We start from the raw sequence: 18,167 nt of genomic DNA on the forward strand, positions 1-18,167 counted from the left end.
TACTTCTCTTTTATGGTACATGCCCCTCTGATCTGTCGCAGCTCTGACCCACATTATCTTTTCTCTGGAACATTTAGTCTCGTGAAGTGGGAAGAGAGAGCATGACCAACCGCTTGCTCTTAAAGCTCTGGACCAGAAATGAAACATAACTTCTGTTTACATATCATTACCCAATGCAAGTCACATGGTCACATCTGAGTTCAACAGGGAGTGTATATATCAGGGGTTGGCAGACTTATGCTGCTAAGGGCCAGATAGTAAATGTTTTAGGCTTTGCAGGACACAGGATCTCTGTGGCTCATGCTGACCTCTGCCTTCAAAGTGCAAAAGCAACCATAGACAATACACTGTTTAAAAATGTAAAAAGTCGGGGTGCCTGGGTGGCTCAGTCAGTTGAGTGTCTGACTCTTGATTTCACCTCAGGTCATGACCTCAGGGGTCATGGGATCAAGTCCCACGTTGAGCTCCATGCTGGGTGTGGAGCCTGTTAAAGATTCTCTCTCCCGGGGCGCCTGGGTGGCTCAGTTGAGCATCTGCCTTCAGCTCAGGTCATGATCCCAGGGTCCTGGGATCGAGCCCCACATCGGACTCCCTGCTCCACGAGAGGCCTGCTTCTCCCTCTCCCACTCCCCCTGCTTTTGTTCCCTCTCTCACTGTGTCTCTTTCTGTCAAATAAATAAGTAAAATCTTTAAAAAAAAAAAAAAAAGATTCTCCCTCTGCCCCTCCCCCCACTCGCACACACGCATGGGGGCTCTCTCTCTCTTAAAAAAAAAAAAAATGTATAAAGTCGTTCCTAGCTCATGAGCCACACACAAACAGGCAGCAGGCCAGATTGGGCCCGTGGCTGTATGTGCCAAGTCCTGGTGCGGATCGTCCTCCTACGGGATGCCCACCGCAGCATGTGTATGGGAGAGAGGGAGAGAAAAGGGACCCTTTGACTGAGCAGTTGGGTTTCACACGGTTCTACTGTGGTGGATCTTGCTTTTGTCACTTCATATCTTGGTGCTAGTTTCATGTCAGTAACTCTCACATGACTTTACTTTTTAGTGGCAGCCTAGTTTTCTGGGGTATGGAGGGACCCTAATGGGGTTTTGTTTGTGTGCTTGCTTTTATAATTAAAACTCTTGTGAGAAAACAGTGATGTTGCATGTACGGGAGGAGTATGACAGCTTCCACAGAGAGACTGTAGTAAAGAGAGAACCAACATGCCCGCTCTGCCGGTGGGTTTTACCCAGTCTCTGCTGCTTCCCTTTAGTATTGCAGGCTTCCCTGGAAGTGGAAAGGCTGGGAGGGGCCCTCCTTTCTTGCCGCCATTCCCGGATCTGGCAACTCTGAGCACAGTGGCAGTTGCAGGGGCATATGGGGGAGATTGCAGTACTAAAGAGGGCAAGGAGAAACCAGGAGCACCTAGGAGTGAAATCTCGGAAGCCATCCAGCATCATCACCCTGACCCCACGCGGAGACACAGCCTAGACCGCATGGGAGTCCATCAGGAATGTCTGTGACTGCCTTTCAGTCGGGAGGGCGGGGAGTGTATGGGAGAGAGGCCCTGCTGGCAGGTGACTCTGTCCCTTCTTTCTACCAGGACACCACAACGTCGGTGCGCATCGGCCTGATGATGGAAGAAATGATCTTCAACCTTGCAGATACGCATCTGTTCTTCAACGACCTGGAGGTTTGGCATTGCCGGCCCGTTCTGTGTCGTAGTCCCCATGCTAAATGACCTGCGTCGGGTTCGGGGGAAGAGCCCTTGTCCAAATCCAGGGGGCAGCCTCCCGAGGCCAGCGAGGCCGGCCCCTGCATGGATGGTGGGGATTTAGGGGCTAAATTCAGAAGACCCCTCTCCGCTCTGAGCTGCCTTTTCTCTTTTGTGGTTTTCCTTTTTCCTTTGGAGGCTAGAAATTTTTGCTGACAACCCCCAAGAAGGCACAAAACCATGGCCAGCAACAGACAGTTTATTGAAAACACACTTGGCCAGCTGATCTCCCCAGCTTCCCCAGGCGACCAACAGGCTTCTCTCTGCTCTGGCAGTTTCGCTAATCCAATAAAGGCTGTGTCGTCTCTTCCTCCTGAAATTTACTATTTAATAAGTTTATTAAGGCAAATTAGTACAGATCCTCCTGGGTCAGTAATAATTAGCAGTGGGCCAGGATGGAAGCTTTTAAAAACAATTTACATTCCCCTGAAAACATGTTTTACGAAGAAAGAGAGCAAGCCGAGGGACTGGTGCTTATTTAGTATCTGCTCCTGTGCCCTGAGGCAAGTGGCAAAAGAGATTGGGGGGGGGAGGGGAACAACGTCAGAAATCAATTTAACTCCTTTGTTTATACCCAGCCTGTGGCAGAAAGATTTGAGAAGAATTTCAAATGGAAAACATATTTAAAATTGAACTATTAAAGCAAGGCAAAGGAATAGAAAGCTAAGTTAACAAATAAGGGTAAGGCACTGTACCAGGAAAATCTAGCTCAGGCCAACTACTGCAGTGAAGTTCAGAGTTAATCTCTCTTGAGCTCCCTGGTAGCCAAAGCAAGGAAGGAAATACAATGCATGATTTAACCTCTGATGAAAGAGCAAGCAGCTTTCTCCAAGGTGAGAAGGTTTTTTGGCTGATAAGAGGATTAATGTGGGGATCTAATGGCTTTGTGAACTGCATTTGCATTTTTGGTTTACCAGATTGAAAAATGAAGGTAATCTAAAATTATACTGTGTATGAAAGAACAGTCCTGATTATCTTAGCAGGAATATTTTTTCCTGGAATCAAAAATCCCTGGGACTAGCCTGTGAAGTAGAAATATGAAGGCTCTGAATTCTGATCTGGCCTGGTTGGCCCAGAGCATGACTGGTATGTATCATCAGGAAGGGCTACAGGTTTTCCTTTCTGGTCTGTGGTCCTAAAATTCCAGAGGAGGAAACCCTTGCTGAAATGATCAGTCTTGTGTTCTGTCCAGCCTAGGCAAGCCATTTGGGCCTCAGCCTTCCTATCTGTGAAGTGGAATGGATGTTCTCTGCCCAACATCTTAAATTCAGTTAATTAACAGACAGGGTATTATTAGTTTCAGGGGTAGAGTTCAGTGATTCTTCAGTCTTATAACCAGTGCTCATTACATCACATGCCCTCCTTAATGCCCATCACCGAGTTACCCCATCCCCCCTCCCTTCCAGCAACCCTCAGTTTGTTTCTTATGATTGAGTCTCTTATGGTTTGTCTTTCTCTGTGATTTCATCATGTTTTAAATTTTTCCCTCCCTTCCCCTATGATCCTCTGTCTTGTTTCTCAAATTCCACATATGAGTGAGAACATATGATAATTGTCTTTCTCTGGTTGACTTATTTCGCTTAGCATAATACCCTCTAGTTCCATCCATGTTGTTGCAAATGGCAAGATTTCGTTTTTTTGATGGCTGAGTAGTATTCTGTTGTATATATATATACCACATCCTCTTTATCCATTCATCTTCGATGGACATCTCGGCTCCTTTCACAGTTTGGCTATTGTGGACATGCTGCTATAAACATTGAGGTACAGGTGTCCCTTCGGATCACTACATTTGTATCTTTGCGGTAAATACCCAGTAGTGCAATTGCTGGGTCGTAGGGTAGCTCTAGTTTCAACTTTTTGAGGAATCGAAGAGAGGATCTATGTAGAAACTCATTGATGACAAAGGAGAACATTGGCGTGGTGTGTTGCTCTGTGAGCATCAAGCCCAGGACTGTCCCTTCAGCCAGATGCAACGTGCAGGCCCACTTTACAATGACCTCTCGTGTCTTGGGGAAAAAGAGGGGGGAGGGAGGGAGAGAACTAACGAACAAAACAAACATGGCAGTTGAATTCAGCAAGTGTTTATGGAGCCTAATGTAATAAAGAGTCAGCTGATTGCAAATGACAAAGCCTGACTGGCTTTAGCAAATGAAAGGAAATTATTGGCTCTTATGGTTGAAAAGTCCAGGGTAGATTTAGTCTCTCAAGATCTCCTCCTTAAAATGTTGGCTCCATGAGGGCAGGAACCCCAGCTGTGTCACCCTCAATCCCCCGGGCCTCAGCAGTAAACAGCTAAACAAATCCATAAATGAGAAAGTTAATTTAATGAAAAGGTCATGAAGAAAATAAAACAATGAGATGTGCTAGTGAGTGGTGGGAGAGAGGGGGTAGGCTTGGGGGGGGGTGGGTCAGCATTCTCGAAGGAGTCAGGGGAGGCCTCTCGAGGAGGTGACGCTTGAGCCAAGGCTTGAATGATGACAGCAGCCAGCCAGGTGGAGATCTAGAGAGGTGGGACCAGCACATGCAAAGGCCCTGCGGTGGGAAGTGTGTGAAGGCCACAGTGACTGTAGTGAATGAGTGAAAGCACAGGGGCGACTGAGATAAATGAGTCTGGAGAGGGAGGTGTGAGCCAGACACGGGTCAGGGACATCAGAGTTTATTCTAAGTGCTGTGGACAGCCGTGGGGCCAGGGAGCATTAAACAGGAAAAGCTGCGTGATCTAGTTTATGTTTTAAAACGACTGCTCTGGCTGCTGTGTGGAGAACGGGCAATAGGAGGCGAAGGGTGGAGGCTGGGAGACCAGCAAAGAGATTATTGCAGTTGTCCAAGCAAGAGAAGAAAGCTGGGTTGCATCAAGGTGGTAGGATATAGGCTTCGGGATGGCGGTAAAGCCAGAGGGCTCCTGGTGGGTTGGATGGGGGCACAAAGGAGAGAGAGGAGGCGGGGGTCGGGGTGGCTTGGCCTGACCAGGGCGACAGTGCCATCCTCCGAGATGGGCAGACAAGGCAGACGTGGGAATGCGTGGGGAAACCCATCCTTCTGTCGAGGGCACGTGGGGTTTGAGGTGTCTGCGACACCCGGGAAAGATACCGAATCGACGGGCAGAGGTAAGAGTTTGAAGTCCCACACGGTAAAAACGCCAGACACACAGTGGGCGCTTTATCGACGTGGGTTGAACCTGAGGCTCAGAGCCAGGCATTTCACTGGACTGATGTGTGTTTCAAGGCAATGTCTTTAGTCTCGCCGCCTGTGCTGTTCCTCATTGGCCCCGAAGTGGGAGTCACGCCTCCTGGCGAAGGATTTAATTCCCAGCTGGAGCTACTCAGGGAAGCCAGTTTGGTTTTATTCCCTAAATGTTTTTCAAAAATGTCCCCGGTGCCAGAAGCCCCCAGGGCACCTCAGCAGAACTGAAACCGTGGTGCACAAGGGAGAAGTTAAGACTCACACAAGGAAAAACCGTTAGCTTGCTGGTGCAGGGAGCCCTTGTCCAAATCCAGGGGGCAGCCTCCCGAGGCCAGCGAGGCCAGCCCCTGCATGGATGGTGGGGTCTTAGAGGCCAAAGTCAGAAGACCCCTCTCCGCTCTGAGCGTGCAGTGCCATCTGTAAGTAAGGGAGTTAGCTCGGGCACGCAGCAGCGATTTAGGGAGAACTTAGCGTCTGCCAGGCCCTCTGCTAAATGCTGCAGATTCAGTGGCAGATGATACACAGCAAGATCCCCGCCCTCAGAGCACTGACCTTCTGGCTGGGGAAGCAGATCATAAACAACTGAATATATAATGTCAGATAAAGTGCCCCAAAGAGAGACCAGCAGAGTCAGGGAGGAGATGGTCATGAGGCTGTTACTTCACTTGACACAACCAGGTAAGGCTTGTGCCACGTTGGAGCAGACACCTGAACGAGGTGAGGGAGCGGGCCATGTGGGTATCCGGGCAGGGAGTGTGCCGGACAGAAGAGCAGGGCAGAGGCCCTGAGGCATGGTCCACGTTGGCAGGTTCCGGAAACAGGGAGGCTGGCCCAGGAGCAGGGAGGATTGTGGTGGGCAGTGGGAGTGGGAGCTGGGTGCAGGTCACATGGGGCTCTGGGCCATCCGAAGGCTTGGGATAATCTCCTCAGGGTGACAGGAAGCCATTGGAGGGTTTTAAGCAGGAGAGCACCAGCTGACTTAGGTTCCGAGGCTCCTTCAGTGAACAGACCAAAGAGGGCAAGGGTGGAAGCAGGTATCTGAGTTCTGTCAAGTCAGGCACCCAGCCTCCCATGTGAAAGCACTCAAGGGGAAGAGTCCAGAGACAGGGTAGGTGCCAAGTTCAGCTGATCTCCGGCTCTCCAGGACACCTGTCCTGAGCTTAGGGCAAGCACCTTCTAATCCGTTCCATCTGCCTTGGAGTCCTGGCTCCACCCATGCCTGGCTGTGTGCCCGGGGCAAGTGTCTCCCCCTCCTTTAGCCTCAGTTCCCTCATCTGCTCAACAGGTAGAAGAAAAGCCCCGAGCTTCCAGGGTGTAATGATGTTGGGGGAGAGATGAAAGCTGCCCGCACAGAGCCTGGCCCGCTTGCACGTGCCCAACAACTGGGCCTCTCCACCAGGGGTGCGGCGTGTGCCTGGGGGCTGGGCAGGGGGCTCCATGGTACCAGGGCAAACTGTTTCATTTAAATCGTTAGACGTTTATTTTACTATGAGCTAGAAAAATACAACTAGCTTGCCCACCTCCTGATTTCACAATGGTTCAAAAGCAGTGCATGCAACACAGAGATATGGCAAGGTCATGACTCCAGCTGCTGGAGCTTGGGCATAAATACCGCCAACCGGCTCCCTGCTCTGGGCCACCTCGCCTTTGTGCAGGAGCCGCTTAGAAGCTGGGGCAGGGGACCCCTCGTTCAAAATGTTGGCTGGGTTGCAGGGCAGGGCACGGGCTCAACTGAAACTCATGCGCCTATGGCTTAAGACCTGGGCGACCATCCTCAGGGCTCACGGAACTGCGCTCACCCTGAAAGCCCTTTCGTGGGGAGCCTCCCGAGCTGTCACTTCCTAAAGGGCTGTAGGAGTCACGGCCAAAGCTGATGCTGGGCCTAGCCCTGCGCCTCCATCCCAGCTGAGCGGAGGCTCTGGGGGAACACAGCTAAGAGAGGCTTTGACTTCCAGGCTCAGGCTGCAGGGCAGGAGATGCCAGTCAGCATGGCCGCAGGGTGAAACCAGCATGGCGGATCCGCATTAGAGGAAGTACTGGCCTCACTTTTGCCGGGCTTCCCTCTTTCCCCTGCCTCTGCCTTAGCTTGTGTGTTCTCTCTCTCTCCCCCCCCACCTCTCTCTCTCCCCCTCCACAGAACCTCGTCCGTCTGTTCTTTCCTTTTCTCTCCCTCCCTTCCATTTTTCCATTTTCCTTCCTTCCATTCTTTGATCCCTCTCTCCCTCCATCTGCCTGTATTTCCAGCCCATCATTACCATCTGCTTAGCCTTTTTTCCATCCATCCGTCCGTCCATCCGTCCGTCCATCCATCCATCCATCCATCCGTCCATCCGTCCGTCCGTCCATCCGTCCATCCGTCCGTCCGTCCATCCGTCCGTCCGTCCATCCGTCCATCCGTCCGTCCGTCCATCCATCCGTCCGTCCGTCCATCCATCCCTCCATCTGCCTGTATTTCCAGCCCATCATTACCATCTGCTTAGCCTTTTTTCCATCCATCCGTCCGTCCATCCGTCCGTCCATCCATCCATCCATCCGTCCATCCATCCGTCCGTCCATCCGTCCATCCGTCCGTCCGTCCATCCATCCGTCCATCCGTCCATCCATCCCTCCATCCGCCTGTATTTCCAGCCCATCATTACCATCTGCTTAGCCTTTTTTCCATCCATCCATCCGTCCATCCGTCCGTCCGTCCGTCCGTCCATCCATCCATTTTTCTTCCCCCCCACACACACACTCATTGATCCAACTGTCCATTCATCCATCTTCCCATCCATGTATTTTCCGTCTCCCTTCTTTCCGTGCGTTCCCTAGCTTCCTTCCCTCTGTCTGGCCTTCTTCCCTTCCTTTCTTCCATCCATCCACCTAGCCCTCCTTCTTTCTTCCTTCCACCCTGTCCCTCTATCTTGTATTCCTCCCATTAACTTCTGCCCAACTTTTATGTACCAGGGGTTCTAGTCACAGAAATGAGCCAGGTGTGGCCCCTGTCCCTGAGGAGCCCGCCTCCTGGTAAGGGACACACATGTAGCACACCATCATAGGACAGGTGAGCTAGGACTGCTCTGCTGGACATCCCCAAGGGGGCTCAGCAGCAGCCCAAAGGAGGAAGTGATTAAGCAGTCCTTCTGGTTGAGATGACAGGAACAGGGGAAGCATCAAAGAGGAGCAGGTGCTTGGGTATTAAAGAAAGAGTAAGGATTTGTTTGGGGGTTGGAGAGGAAGTACAGGAGAGACACAGGTGTGAGAAGAGTATTCCCAAGTCAGGGAACAGCAGGTGCAAAGGTAAAGAGGCAAGAAATGGATGGGTATGTTTGGGGAACATACAGCGCAGCAGAAGTTAATACTCCTGCAGACAGATCCCATTTTTATTAACTTGTTTCACCTTCTTAGATGAAAATACATATCAGAAGTACCAGCGAGGCACTTTAGCAACTTCGAGATAAACTCTGACTTGCAGAACTTAGAGCTCAAGAGTGATTGTTCAGGTCATACTCCATCTGTGAAGAGTACATGAACCCCAGAAATTGAATGTAACATATGTGTATGTGCACAAGTATACGTCTCTCAAGAGGGTAGTGGGAGCATCCCATTCCCCTAGGGTCAGGATTTGCCCCAATATTAAGCCTTAAAACCAAGAGAAGGCCAAAGAAAGTATACTTGGAGCTGAATTAGAACCCAGCTCCTTTGTGAAAAGAAGTTTTGGAGTGAATACGAGCCCTCAGAGCTCTCTATGCAGGGCCAGACAACCCCCAGGTGCAGGCTGTAAGGCGGGGAGCAAGGATTGCCCCCTGGGCTGGTTCAATGTGTTGCCAGTGGCAGGAAGAAAGCAGAGTCCTGAGAGTTCCCCGCCCCCACACTCGTCCCTGCTGGGGGACATGAGCACCTGCAGGTGCCGTCCGCATCTGGGAGGCCCTGGCACTTATGCCAAAGCTGGTCTCCACCTATCCAAAGGCTGGGTGACTGCAGGAATTTCCTGTGGCAGAGACAGATCTCTTTCCTTGATCCACCCCAGAATGAATGGGGTGCTTGGAAAAGCAAGGTTGGCAGAGGACCATGACATTCAAAGCAGAGAAAACACCCAACGAATAAGGCCACCGGTGGCGAAGGTACAGGCCTTGAAGTCAGACTTTGGTGTGAACCCCATTTTGCCACTCGCTGAATGATCTTAGACACGGTGTGACTTCAACATTCTGGGCCTCCGTTGCCTCTTCTGTAAAATAAGGATGAAAACGTATCTTGTAGGTTGTTTTAAGATCAGAGATGGAGTGTGTACAGCCCTGCTCCTGGGCATGGCTCCTCCACTGTACAAGGATGCCCTGCACTGGCCCGGCTAAGCACTCAACCAATGACCGCGGAGATTGTGCCATTTGTAACCAGACCTGCGGGGTTGACCGTCGTTTGTCCTCTGGCCCTGGAGACCCGGAGCCGTGAGAGGTCTCCATCAAGCCTTACAAACACCCTGAGAGGTGGGAGTTGCGAGGAGCAAGCCCAGATCCAGACCTGGGACCGGATCCCCCAGCTGGTGGTTCCTGGACCCCCTGAGACTGCCTGGGCCCACTCAGCTTCAGAGGCCACTGGGCTGTCTCTCGTTGGCAGGTAAAGGAGGAAACCTTGGCAGCCATGCAGCCAGCTTCACAGGAAGCATGAAGCATTTCTACTAAGTGTCTACCCAACCCAAATGCCTGGCACAGAGGTGCATGCTATAGATACTTTTTGAAATGACTGATGGGTACAAAAAGCCAAAGGATGGGCTGCAAACTTCCCCTGTCCAGTGGGCCTTTATCAGCGATAATATGAGGCAATGGCTGAGAGCAAAGATTCTGGGGCCAGATGGCCTAGGTTCATAACCCAGCTCTGCATTTGCAAGCTGTGTGACCTCAGGTGAGTTACTTAACCTCTCTGTGCCTCTGTCCTCATCTGCAAAACGGGAATAATAATACCTGCTTCATTAGATTAAGAATTAATTGGATTAATGTATATAAAGGACCTAGAACACAAGAGCACAACATAACCGATGGTTATTAGTATTATTTTATTATAATGATTTTCATTATCATTATGCGCATATAGAATCATCCCCTGCAAAAGTGCCAGGAATTTGTGCACAATCCTGTGCAGCCAGTCGTGTTTCTTTCCCCCCCCCCCATTTTACAGATAAAGAAATTAAAGTTTAGAGAGGGTGAGGGATATGCCCAAGCTCACAGTAGCTATAAGTATTAAGCCCAAGATTCAAACCGGAGTTGGCTGGACTCCAAAGCCTGCACTCTTAAAAAATGCAAATCTTCAAAACAAGAATTCATTCTTTCTGTTTTAAGATACCATAACTTTGATTAAAAATAGATTTGAAAATCTAGACCTTGTTGAGTGCTGAGATTTTATAGGCAGTGTGATTAGGAGCATTTCCAGATTCCAGCAAAAAGGCTCTCAGTTGGGGCAAGAGAAAGATGCGAAACGGAGGTTACGGTGAGCTAGGGCCAGCACAGTGTGTGGGAGAGAGCGTTGGTACCATTTCTGCTCCAGGAGTAGGTGCTGTCGGGGGTATGCAACCTCCTTGTCCTCGTCAGTGTGTTTTAACTAGCCCCCAGGGCAGGGCCATCCGGCCAGGGCGGGGTGTTTGCAAGTGGGAGGGAGTCTGCCGGTTGTCCCAGGAAGGGGAAGAGGTACTGGCCTGTAGCAGGCAGGGCCAGGAATGCCAGATAACCGCCTGGCGCGGGAGGAACCATCACACCCAAAAAGCCAGCCGCACCCCCTGGAGAATCGCAGCACTGAGCCCTTGAGAGCCATCAGCCGGCTGCTCGGTATTTCTGGATCACGTAGTGGATAGCACAACCCAGGCTTCGGGTAGCCGGCTTTTACTTGAATACCAAAAAGGAAACAAAAAAATGGTTAAACTTATGGGTTTTTTTCCTACTAGTGTCAAGGGGGAGAAATGATTACACATTAAGCCAGTGGCTGGTGGCTATTATACTGGACAGAACAGAACATTGACCTCATTGTAGGAAGTTCTATCAGTGCGAATCTAGAATCCTAAACTTATAAGACACAACCTGTATTTTCAGTGATGATGATGATGATGCAAATCGTAAAGCTGACATATATTGAGCGCTTCTGTCCCAAACACTGTTCTGAAGAGTTTGCACGTGTTAACCTGTGTAATCCTCACTGTTGTTACCCTATTGTCTTAGTCTGCTCAGGCTACCACAACAGAACACCACGGACTGAATGGTCTAAACAACAGAAATGAATTTTGTCACAATGCCCTCCCCCCACAATTCTGGAGGCTAGAGGTCCCCGACTGAGGTGCTGGTAGATCTGGTTTCTGCAAGGACTCTCTTCCTGGCTTGTAGAAGGCCACCTCAGTGTGTGTGCAGAGACCGAGAAAGGGGGCTCTCTGATGTCCCTTCCTTGAAGGGCACTGATCCTATTAGATCAGGGCCCCACCCTTATGACCTCATTTAACCTTAACATTTACTTCCTTAGAGGCCGCATCTCCAAATACAGCCACGCTGGGATTCAGGGCTTCACCATATGAATTGCGGGGGGAACACAGCCATTCAGTCCATAGCACCCATTTTACAAATGAAGAAACTGAGGCACAGAGAGGTTAAGTGAACAGCCCGAAGTCACACAGTTGGCAGTGGCAATATTCAGACCCAGGTGGCCTGGCTCTGGCATCCAAGCACTTACCCACTATGCTCTGCTGCCTCTCCCAGGGAGAGCAGTTGCCATCTGGCTTGGGAAAGAAGATTCCCCACAGGAAATCCAGACCGAACACAGTGCTGTAGACGACGGGTTCGTAGGGAGGGACAGAGCAGAGAGGGTTGGTGTAGCCGGGATGTCAGGAGAAAGACAAGCAAGGTCTGGCAGCAAGAGGAAAAGAAATTCCCCCCACATAAATGTGCAAGACAGAAGACAAAAGCTCCTCCGTGACTTAGCACATCATCTTCACATCATATATACAAAACAGGAGTCACACAAATAACAACAACAAACCTAAGGAACCATGACAGCACAGCACCCTCACTCCCCACCCAGAAGTTGAGCAGAGCAATAGAGGATCTGAACGCATTTCTAGAAAGAAGAATGCGGGCCATAGCAGGAGCTGAGCGGAGGGCACAGCTAGGAATAATAAACACCGTCCAGCCCCAGCTGATACGACTGCAAGCTGTCCAGAGGGCCTGCCTGCACTCGTTCATTCAGGCCTTACACCGCTGCAGATGGTAAATACTGTCTCAGACCCCCATTTTTGAGATGGGAAAACTGAGGCACCACGATGTTAACTTGCCCAGCGCTGACATGTACTGAGCTCCTGTGCTGGGCATCACACAGGCAAATTTCCTCACTGAAATCTCACAACAGCCCTGCAGGGGAGGGTTCTTTATCTCTATTTTACAGATGAGGCACCTGAGGCCCAGAGAGATCACATAGGAAGAGCAGCGTGGAAATTTAATCCCAGGCCAAGCCGACTTCAACATGGTTTTGAGGTGAACCGAGGAGGAGAAAAAGGCATAAGATCAGCTGAGTGCAGGGAAGAATAGAGGCCTCTGTTAGAAATCAGATGGATCTAAAGGGTTTTGGCTGACAGTACCCCTTGCCGGATTCAGGAATGGCCAGGAAGGCAGGCAGGCCCAAGGGGGAGCATTTCGACGTGCTGCCAGAGCTTCGGGAAGGATCTCGCTAGAGGGACTCCGGAGTGGCTGGAATCTGGGCAAGCTGAGGCTGCTTGCCTGACGCGCAGGCCTGATGGCTAACGTCTGATTTACGGTTCTGCGGGAGCTATCAGGGAGAATAATATTTCACCATGTCAGCGCTGAACTGCTCTCCCAGGCATCCTGCCCAACCGGCCGTTAATGCGGTGCGGCCCAGGCCTCTTTGGTGCTCTTCAGATAAGTTAAACATTTAGACAACACAAGAGAGACAGCCGGGTTTCCCTCCCAGGGAGCAGGCCCCTCTCTGGCTAGTCTAGAGGCCGCAGTAGGCAATCTCACTTAAAAATATACCTGCCTCGAAAGAAAAGGAGTGGCCAGGGAGTCCATCTGGCCTGTAACGAGACTCATTTTTCTAAAACAAATTTGTCAACAAGTTCCCTTCTGCATTCGTGCCTCCAGGCAGCCAAGGACAAAAAGTAATGGGATCGGACCTCAGCAGGGCAGGTTGGGGAAACCCCAGCTGTCGCCAGCTTTATCAGAACGAATTTTGATAAGTATTTGTCCCTGAGCTTGCTGTTCGGAACTGAACAATCATGGGAATGCTGAGTATCCAAGCCTGCGGGATGCAAGCAAAGGATGATCCGGCCTTAAATTACATTTTTATTAGAAAAACAAGAAAATTGAAAAGACCATGAAGGAAGATAAGCCTTTGGCAAGGATGAGCAAGAAAAAACGAAAGAGAAAAGAGGTAGAGATGATAAGCCACATCAAGAATGAAAGGATGGATGTTATTGTAGATTCAGGGGAAATTCATTTTTTTTTAATTATGAGAATACTATACAGTATTATGCCAGTGAACTTGAAACCTAGATGAAGTTGACACTTTGCAGGAAGATTTAAATTACCAGAATTAACCCAAGGGGAAGTTTAAAAATAAATAAACCAATGACTGTGAGAAATTGAAATGGCAGTTGAGGATGTACTCTCAAAAAGGCACCAGGTTGAGCTGGTGTTAAACAGGAATTCCACCAAACGTTCAAGGAAAGGATAAATCCCATTTTGCACAAACTACAAAGCAAAGAAAAAGATGAGATGCCCTCCCCCTACATTTTATGAGACGAGCATCACCCGGAAACTAAATCTGGACCTCGAGCACGTGACAAACGGACAAATCACCGCCGTCGGCGAGGACAGGCAGATAGCCCCACAGGTACTCTCACCCCCACCCTGTGACTCTTCACCTCAGTTCCGCCTGGGCCCGCTCTGGGCTTTAGTTTCAGAGCCCTGGTGAAAGAGGGATCCGGACTATAATTGGTACCATTTCTCAGGCCTGCCACATTCTTTGTAACACACCTGCCAAGGGGCGTACTAAGCATGTTTCATAAGAAACTGGAGACTTTGTCACCTGAGAGAGCCCCAAAATGCTGACGCTCCAGTAGCATTGGGCACACCCAGCACCCATATCTTGGGTTCTATGACCCTTTTCCAGGAAAAGGAACCAGGGCTCCTTGGAGAAGTGGCTGATTCCAGGGCTGGGGGCAAGAAACACACATAATACATGGGAAGCCTCTTATGGTGCCAGAAAGTAAGGAAGTGCTCCAAAAACCCTACAGTGATGGAGGATGTCAAAGGGACACGGGGGCTCCTGGAAAGAGTTCCCAGGGGCCAAAGCTGGAGCACTTTGACTACTAAAACAAGGAACATACTATTGGATTCTAAGTATTAAAAAAGTGCCCATGAGTCCGCAATGATACAGATAATGATTAAACCAATAAGTAAGTGGAGGGGAACAGGACAATCTCCCATGCAGAAAATTCTGAATCACTTATTTTTTTAAAAAGATTTTATTTATTTGAGAGGGAGTGCCTGTGCATGGGGGAGGGGCAGAGGGAGAGAGAGAATCTCAAGCAGACTTCCCGCTGAGCACAGAGCCAGATGCAGGACTCGATCTCAGGACTGAGATCATGACCTGAACCGAAACCAAGAGTCAGATGCTTAACCGACTGAGCCTCCCCAGGCGCCCCCCGAAACATTTACTTAGATACTCCATCCCAGCTGTGAGCTTTGCATAGTGACTGCCTTTCAAAGAGTACAGTCTAGAAAGGAGAGGAGAGTAACCTTCCAGCAGACGAACCTGACGGAGACTGCCTGAGCCAGGTGGTCAAGGTCAACGTGAGCAGTGGTGAGTCACATTGGTAGGATGCACATTTGATACGATGCAGTGGGAATGGCACTTTCCTTCTGCAGTCCTGCTCACCAAAACCCATAACCCCAGTCTAACCATGAGAGAAACAACAACGAATCCCCGTTGAGACATATTCTTGCGAAACACCTGACTGGTACTCCTTGAAAGTGTTAGCAACACCAAGGAAAGTCAGAGAAACTGTCACAGCCCAGAGGAACCTAAGGAGAGAGATGACAGAATGTAGTGTGATGCCCTGGATGGGATTCTGGAAGAGAAAAAGGACGTGCGAAAACTAAGGAATTCCGGATAAACAATGGACATCAGTTGGGCCGTGCTCTCTCGAGGAGGCCTGGACACGATGCCCAGCCAGAATGGCACGATCCCGAAGCCCCATTCCCACAAGGACTGGCAGCAGCAGGTGGCCACGTGGTTCAAGCAGCGGGCGTGGCAGATCCACAGAGGCAGGGCCCAGCAAACCAAGGCACAACGCAGCGACCACACGCTGCCTCGGGACCCATCCGGCCCGTTGCGGGCTGCCCCACCCCAAGGTGCCAGGGGGCAGGGGCTTCGCTTGGAAGGGTTACAGGTGCCCAGCATCCCTGACAAGGTGGCACAGACCGTTGGGATTTCAGTGGCTCCAAGAAGGCCTCCCAAGTCCACATGGTCCCAGCAGACGAGTTCCGTGGCCCCCAAGAAGGGAGACAGCTCTGCCGAAGAGCTCAGATTGGCCACCCCATTGACAGGCCGGGTCATGCCCACATGGAATGTCCGTAAGGAGAGAGCCAGGGTCCTTACAAAGGAGAAAAACCGCAGGTGTTCACCAGTCTTCACGTGGCCCGTGCCAATGCCCAGCTCCTTGGCATCCAGGCAAAAAGAGCCAAGGAAGCTGCAGAACGGGATGTTGAAAAGAAAAAGTAAAGTGCCATTGGCAACTTGTGATCAAAAAAAAAAAAAAAAAGGAACTGACATTAGTTAATAATGATATAGTAATGTTTGTTTATGAGTTGTGACAGGTGCACCATACAAATATGTTAGGCCGTCAGTTAAGCATCTGACTCTTGGTTTCAGCTTAGGTCATGATCTCGGGGTCCTGAGATCCAGTCTCGCGTTGGACTCCACGCTCAGCATGGAGTCCGTTTGTCCCTCTCCCCCCTCTGCTCCTCCTCTCTCTGTCTCATAAATAAAATCTTTAAAATGCATATATATGTAAGATGTTACGTATATACATATATAATCTTTAAAATGCATTTATATAAGATGTTATATATATAACATATATACATATATAACGTTAACAATAAGGGAAACAGCGTGGGATGTATGGGAACTCTCTATACTGTAGTTGCAACTTTTCTGTGATCTAAAATTATTCTAAAACTAAAAACTTTGATGTTAAGTAAGCCACCCGGGATCACACACCCAGAAAATGTCAGGGCTGGGACTGAAGCCCATGGAGGGGCGTTTGAACACCAACTACAGCGTCCAGGGGATATGAACCTGAACATCTCTACCAGTTCTCTCCTGCCCCCGCGGCCCTGAGATGTATGAGTGCATAGCATCCTGACAGGTTGGTGGGGTTGGACTGAGGAATGTAGTTTTCTGCACTGCTTCTAAATTGCCTTACCTGCAGAGTTGGCCGACTATGAGCCTCTCTTGATGGTGAACTCAGTTCAATTTGACCATTATTGTACCAGGCACAGAGTTCAGGCCTGCAGAATTCAAAATAATGATAATAGCAAGAATTATGCCAAACGTGGATGTGGCATTTTCTATACTTTTTCAGAGTGCCTTACCCATACTGACTCATTTAATCCTTGCAATACTCCAATGTGGTAAATGGTGTTCCATAGCTCAGTTAGAGATAGGAAGCTGAGGGTCAAAAAGATTCAGTACCTTGTCCAAGATCATTCAGTTAAATGAGTAGCAGAGCCAGAGTTTGACCCTAGGGTCCAGAGTCTATGCCCTTAATTGCTATATTCTCTGATGGATGCTACCTTTATAGTTTCCCAATTTATTGAATAAAAGAAGAGATCGGCCATTATACAAGGCCTAGGTTAGTCCTAGAGGCCCCACAAAGTGGGAAAATAGAGACAAGTTGTTTGTCCTGACGTGAGGTGGAGTTGGAGCAGTTTTTACAAAGAAGATTATATCAACAGAGCCTCTTCAGGCTTTTGGCAAATGGAAAGGGAAGGAAAGGCATTCGAAATAGAAGGAACAGCAGGTGCAAAGACCCTGCAGCCATAGCGTATGGGTTGTTGAAGGAATAGCAGGAGTCTGCTGTGTCCGCAGGTGCAGTGAGAGATGGTGGGCAATGGGGGCAGGGTGCGGACATGGAGACCCCGAGTCTTTGTGAGGACCGTGTTTTTATTCAAAGGGAGGCGGGAGCCACTGTGGGGTTTTGAGCAGAGAGGGACAGGATCTGACTCAGGTGCGAACAGGACCCCTCTGGCTGCTGGATGTGGACTGGGCTGGCAGGATGGGGCACAGAAAGGGTAGAAGCAGGGAGAGTGAGGAGATGACCCCGTGAGTCTGAGTCAGGGGTCCGCAAACTTCTGTCAAGAGCGGGATAGTAGATATTTTAGGCTTTGCAGGTCACACTGTCTCTCACATTGTAGGACAAAAGCAGCCATAGACAGTAACAAATGAACGAACTTGGCTGTGCTGCAACAAAGCTTTATTCGCACAGATCGGTGGCGGGCCATGTTTGGCCCTCGGGTTATAGACTCCTGAGCCCTGATCTCGGTGGGAGATAATGAGAGCTTGGAGTGGTGGGAACAGTGGAGGAGGTGCGCATAGTCAGATCGTGGACATATATTGACTATATATTGACTTACCAGCTGGATTTGCTGATGGGTTGGTTGAGGAATGTGGGGGGAAGCAAGGAGTCAGGGACTACTCCAGGACACATGCAGGATCCAGCCTAGGGTTGGGCACGTGAGAGGTGACCGGTAGGTCTGGGTGCTGAATTGGTGGTACAGCATTTCATGTACGTCACCTCGTACTTCCCAGTGATAATGTCAAGTACCTGGAAAGCAAGAGCCACTTTACATCCTTGAAACCTCCCCACTCTTGACGCATGCGTTGTCTGATGTGGTTCTGGGCCCACAGTAAGTGTCTTTACAGTTTTTGTGATTCTGGGCCCCTCCTCTCCCTCCCTGTGTAGCCTCGGGCATTGTATCGTTTGCTGGGGCTGCCGGAACAAAGTACACAGGCTGGGTGCCCGGAATGACAGGAACACTGTGTCACGGTTCTTGAGACGAGAAGTCCAAGATCAAGGAGCCGGCAGGGTTGGTTCCTTCTGAGGGTGCTGAGGGAGAGTCTGTGCCCTGCCTCTGTCCTCATGCTCACATGGCATTCTCCCTGCGTGTGTCTGTCTCTGCATCGACATAAGGC

The 18,167-nt window shown here is 49.9% G+C and overlaps 1 protein-coding gene and 1 pseudogene across 4 annotated transcripts in view; both read left to right on the forward strand.

Annotated features, from left to right (window-relative positions):
* Positions 1-18,167, forward strand: part of EYA2 (EYA transcriptional coactivator and phosphatase 2) — a 266,106-nt gene that overhangs the window by 213,029 nt on the left and 34,910 nt on the right. For 3 of the 4 annotated variants that reach the window (XM_027622030.2, XM_027622032.2, XM_027622031.2), the window contains exon 10: positions 1,587-1,676. The exons of the other annotated variant lie outside the window; for it this stretch is intronic. In XM_027622030.2, coding sequence (XP_027477831.1) covers positions 1,587-1,676 — 90 coding nt within the window. The remainder of the gene's footprint in view (positions 1-1,586; positions 1,677-18,167) is intronic. 4 annotated transcript variants of the gene reach the window in all.
* LOC113937448 lies at positions 15,133-15,692 on the forward strand (annotated as a pseudogene).

The sequence above is a fragment of the Zalophus californianus genome, chromosome 8, assembly GCF_009762305.2.
Source record: "Zalophus californianus isolate mZalCal1 chromosome 8, mZalCal1.pri.v2, whole genome shotgun sequence".
Taxonomy (NCBI): domain Eukaryota; kingdom Metazoa; phylum Chordata; class Mammalia; order Carnivora; family Otariidae; genus Zalophus; species Zalophus californianus.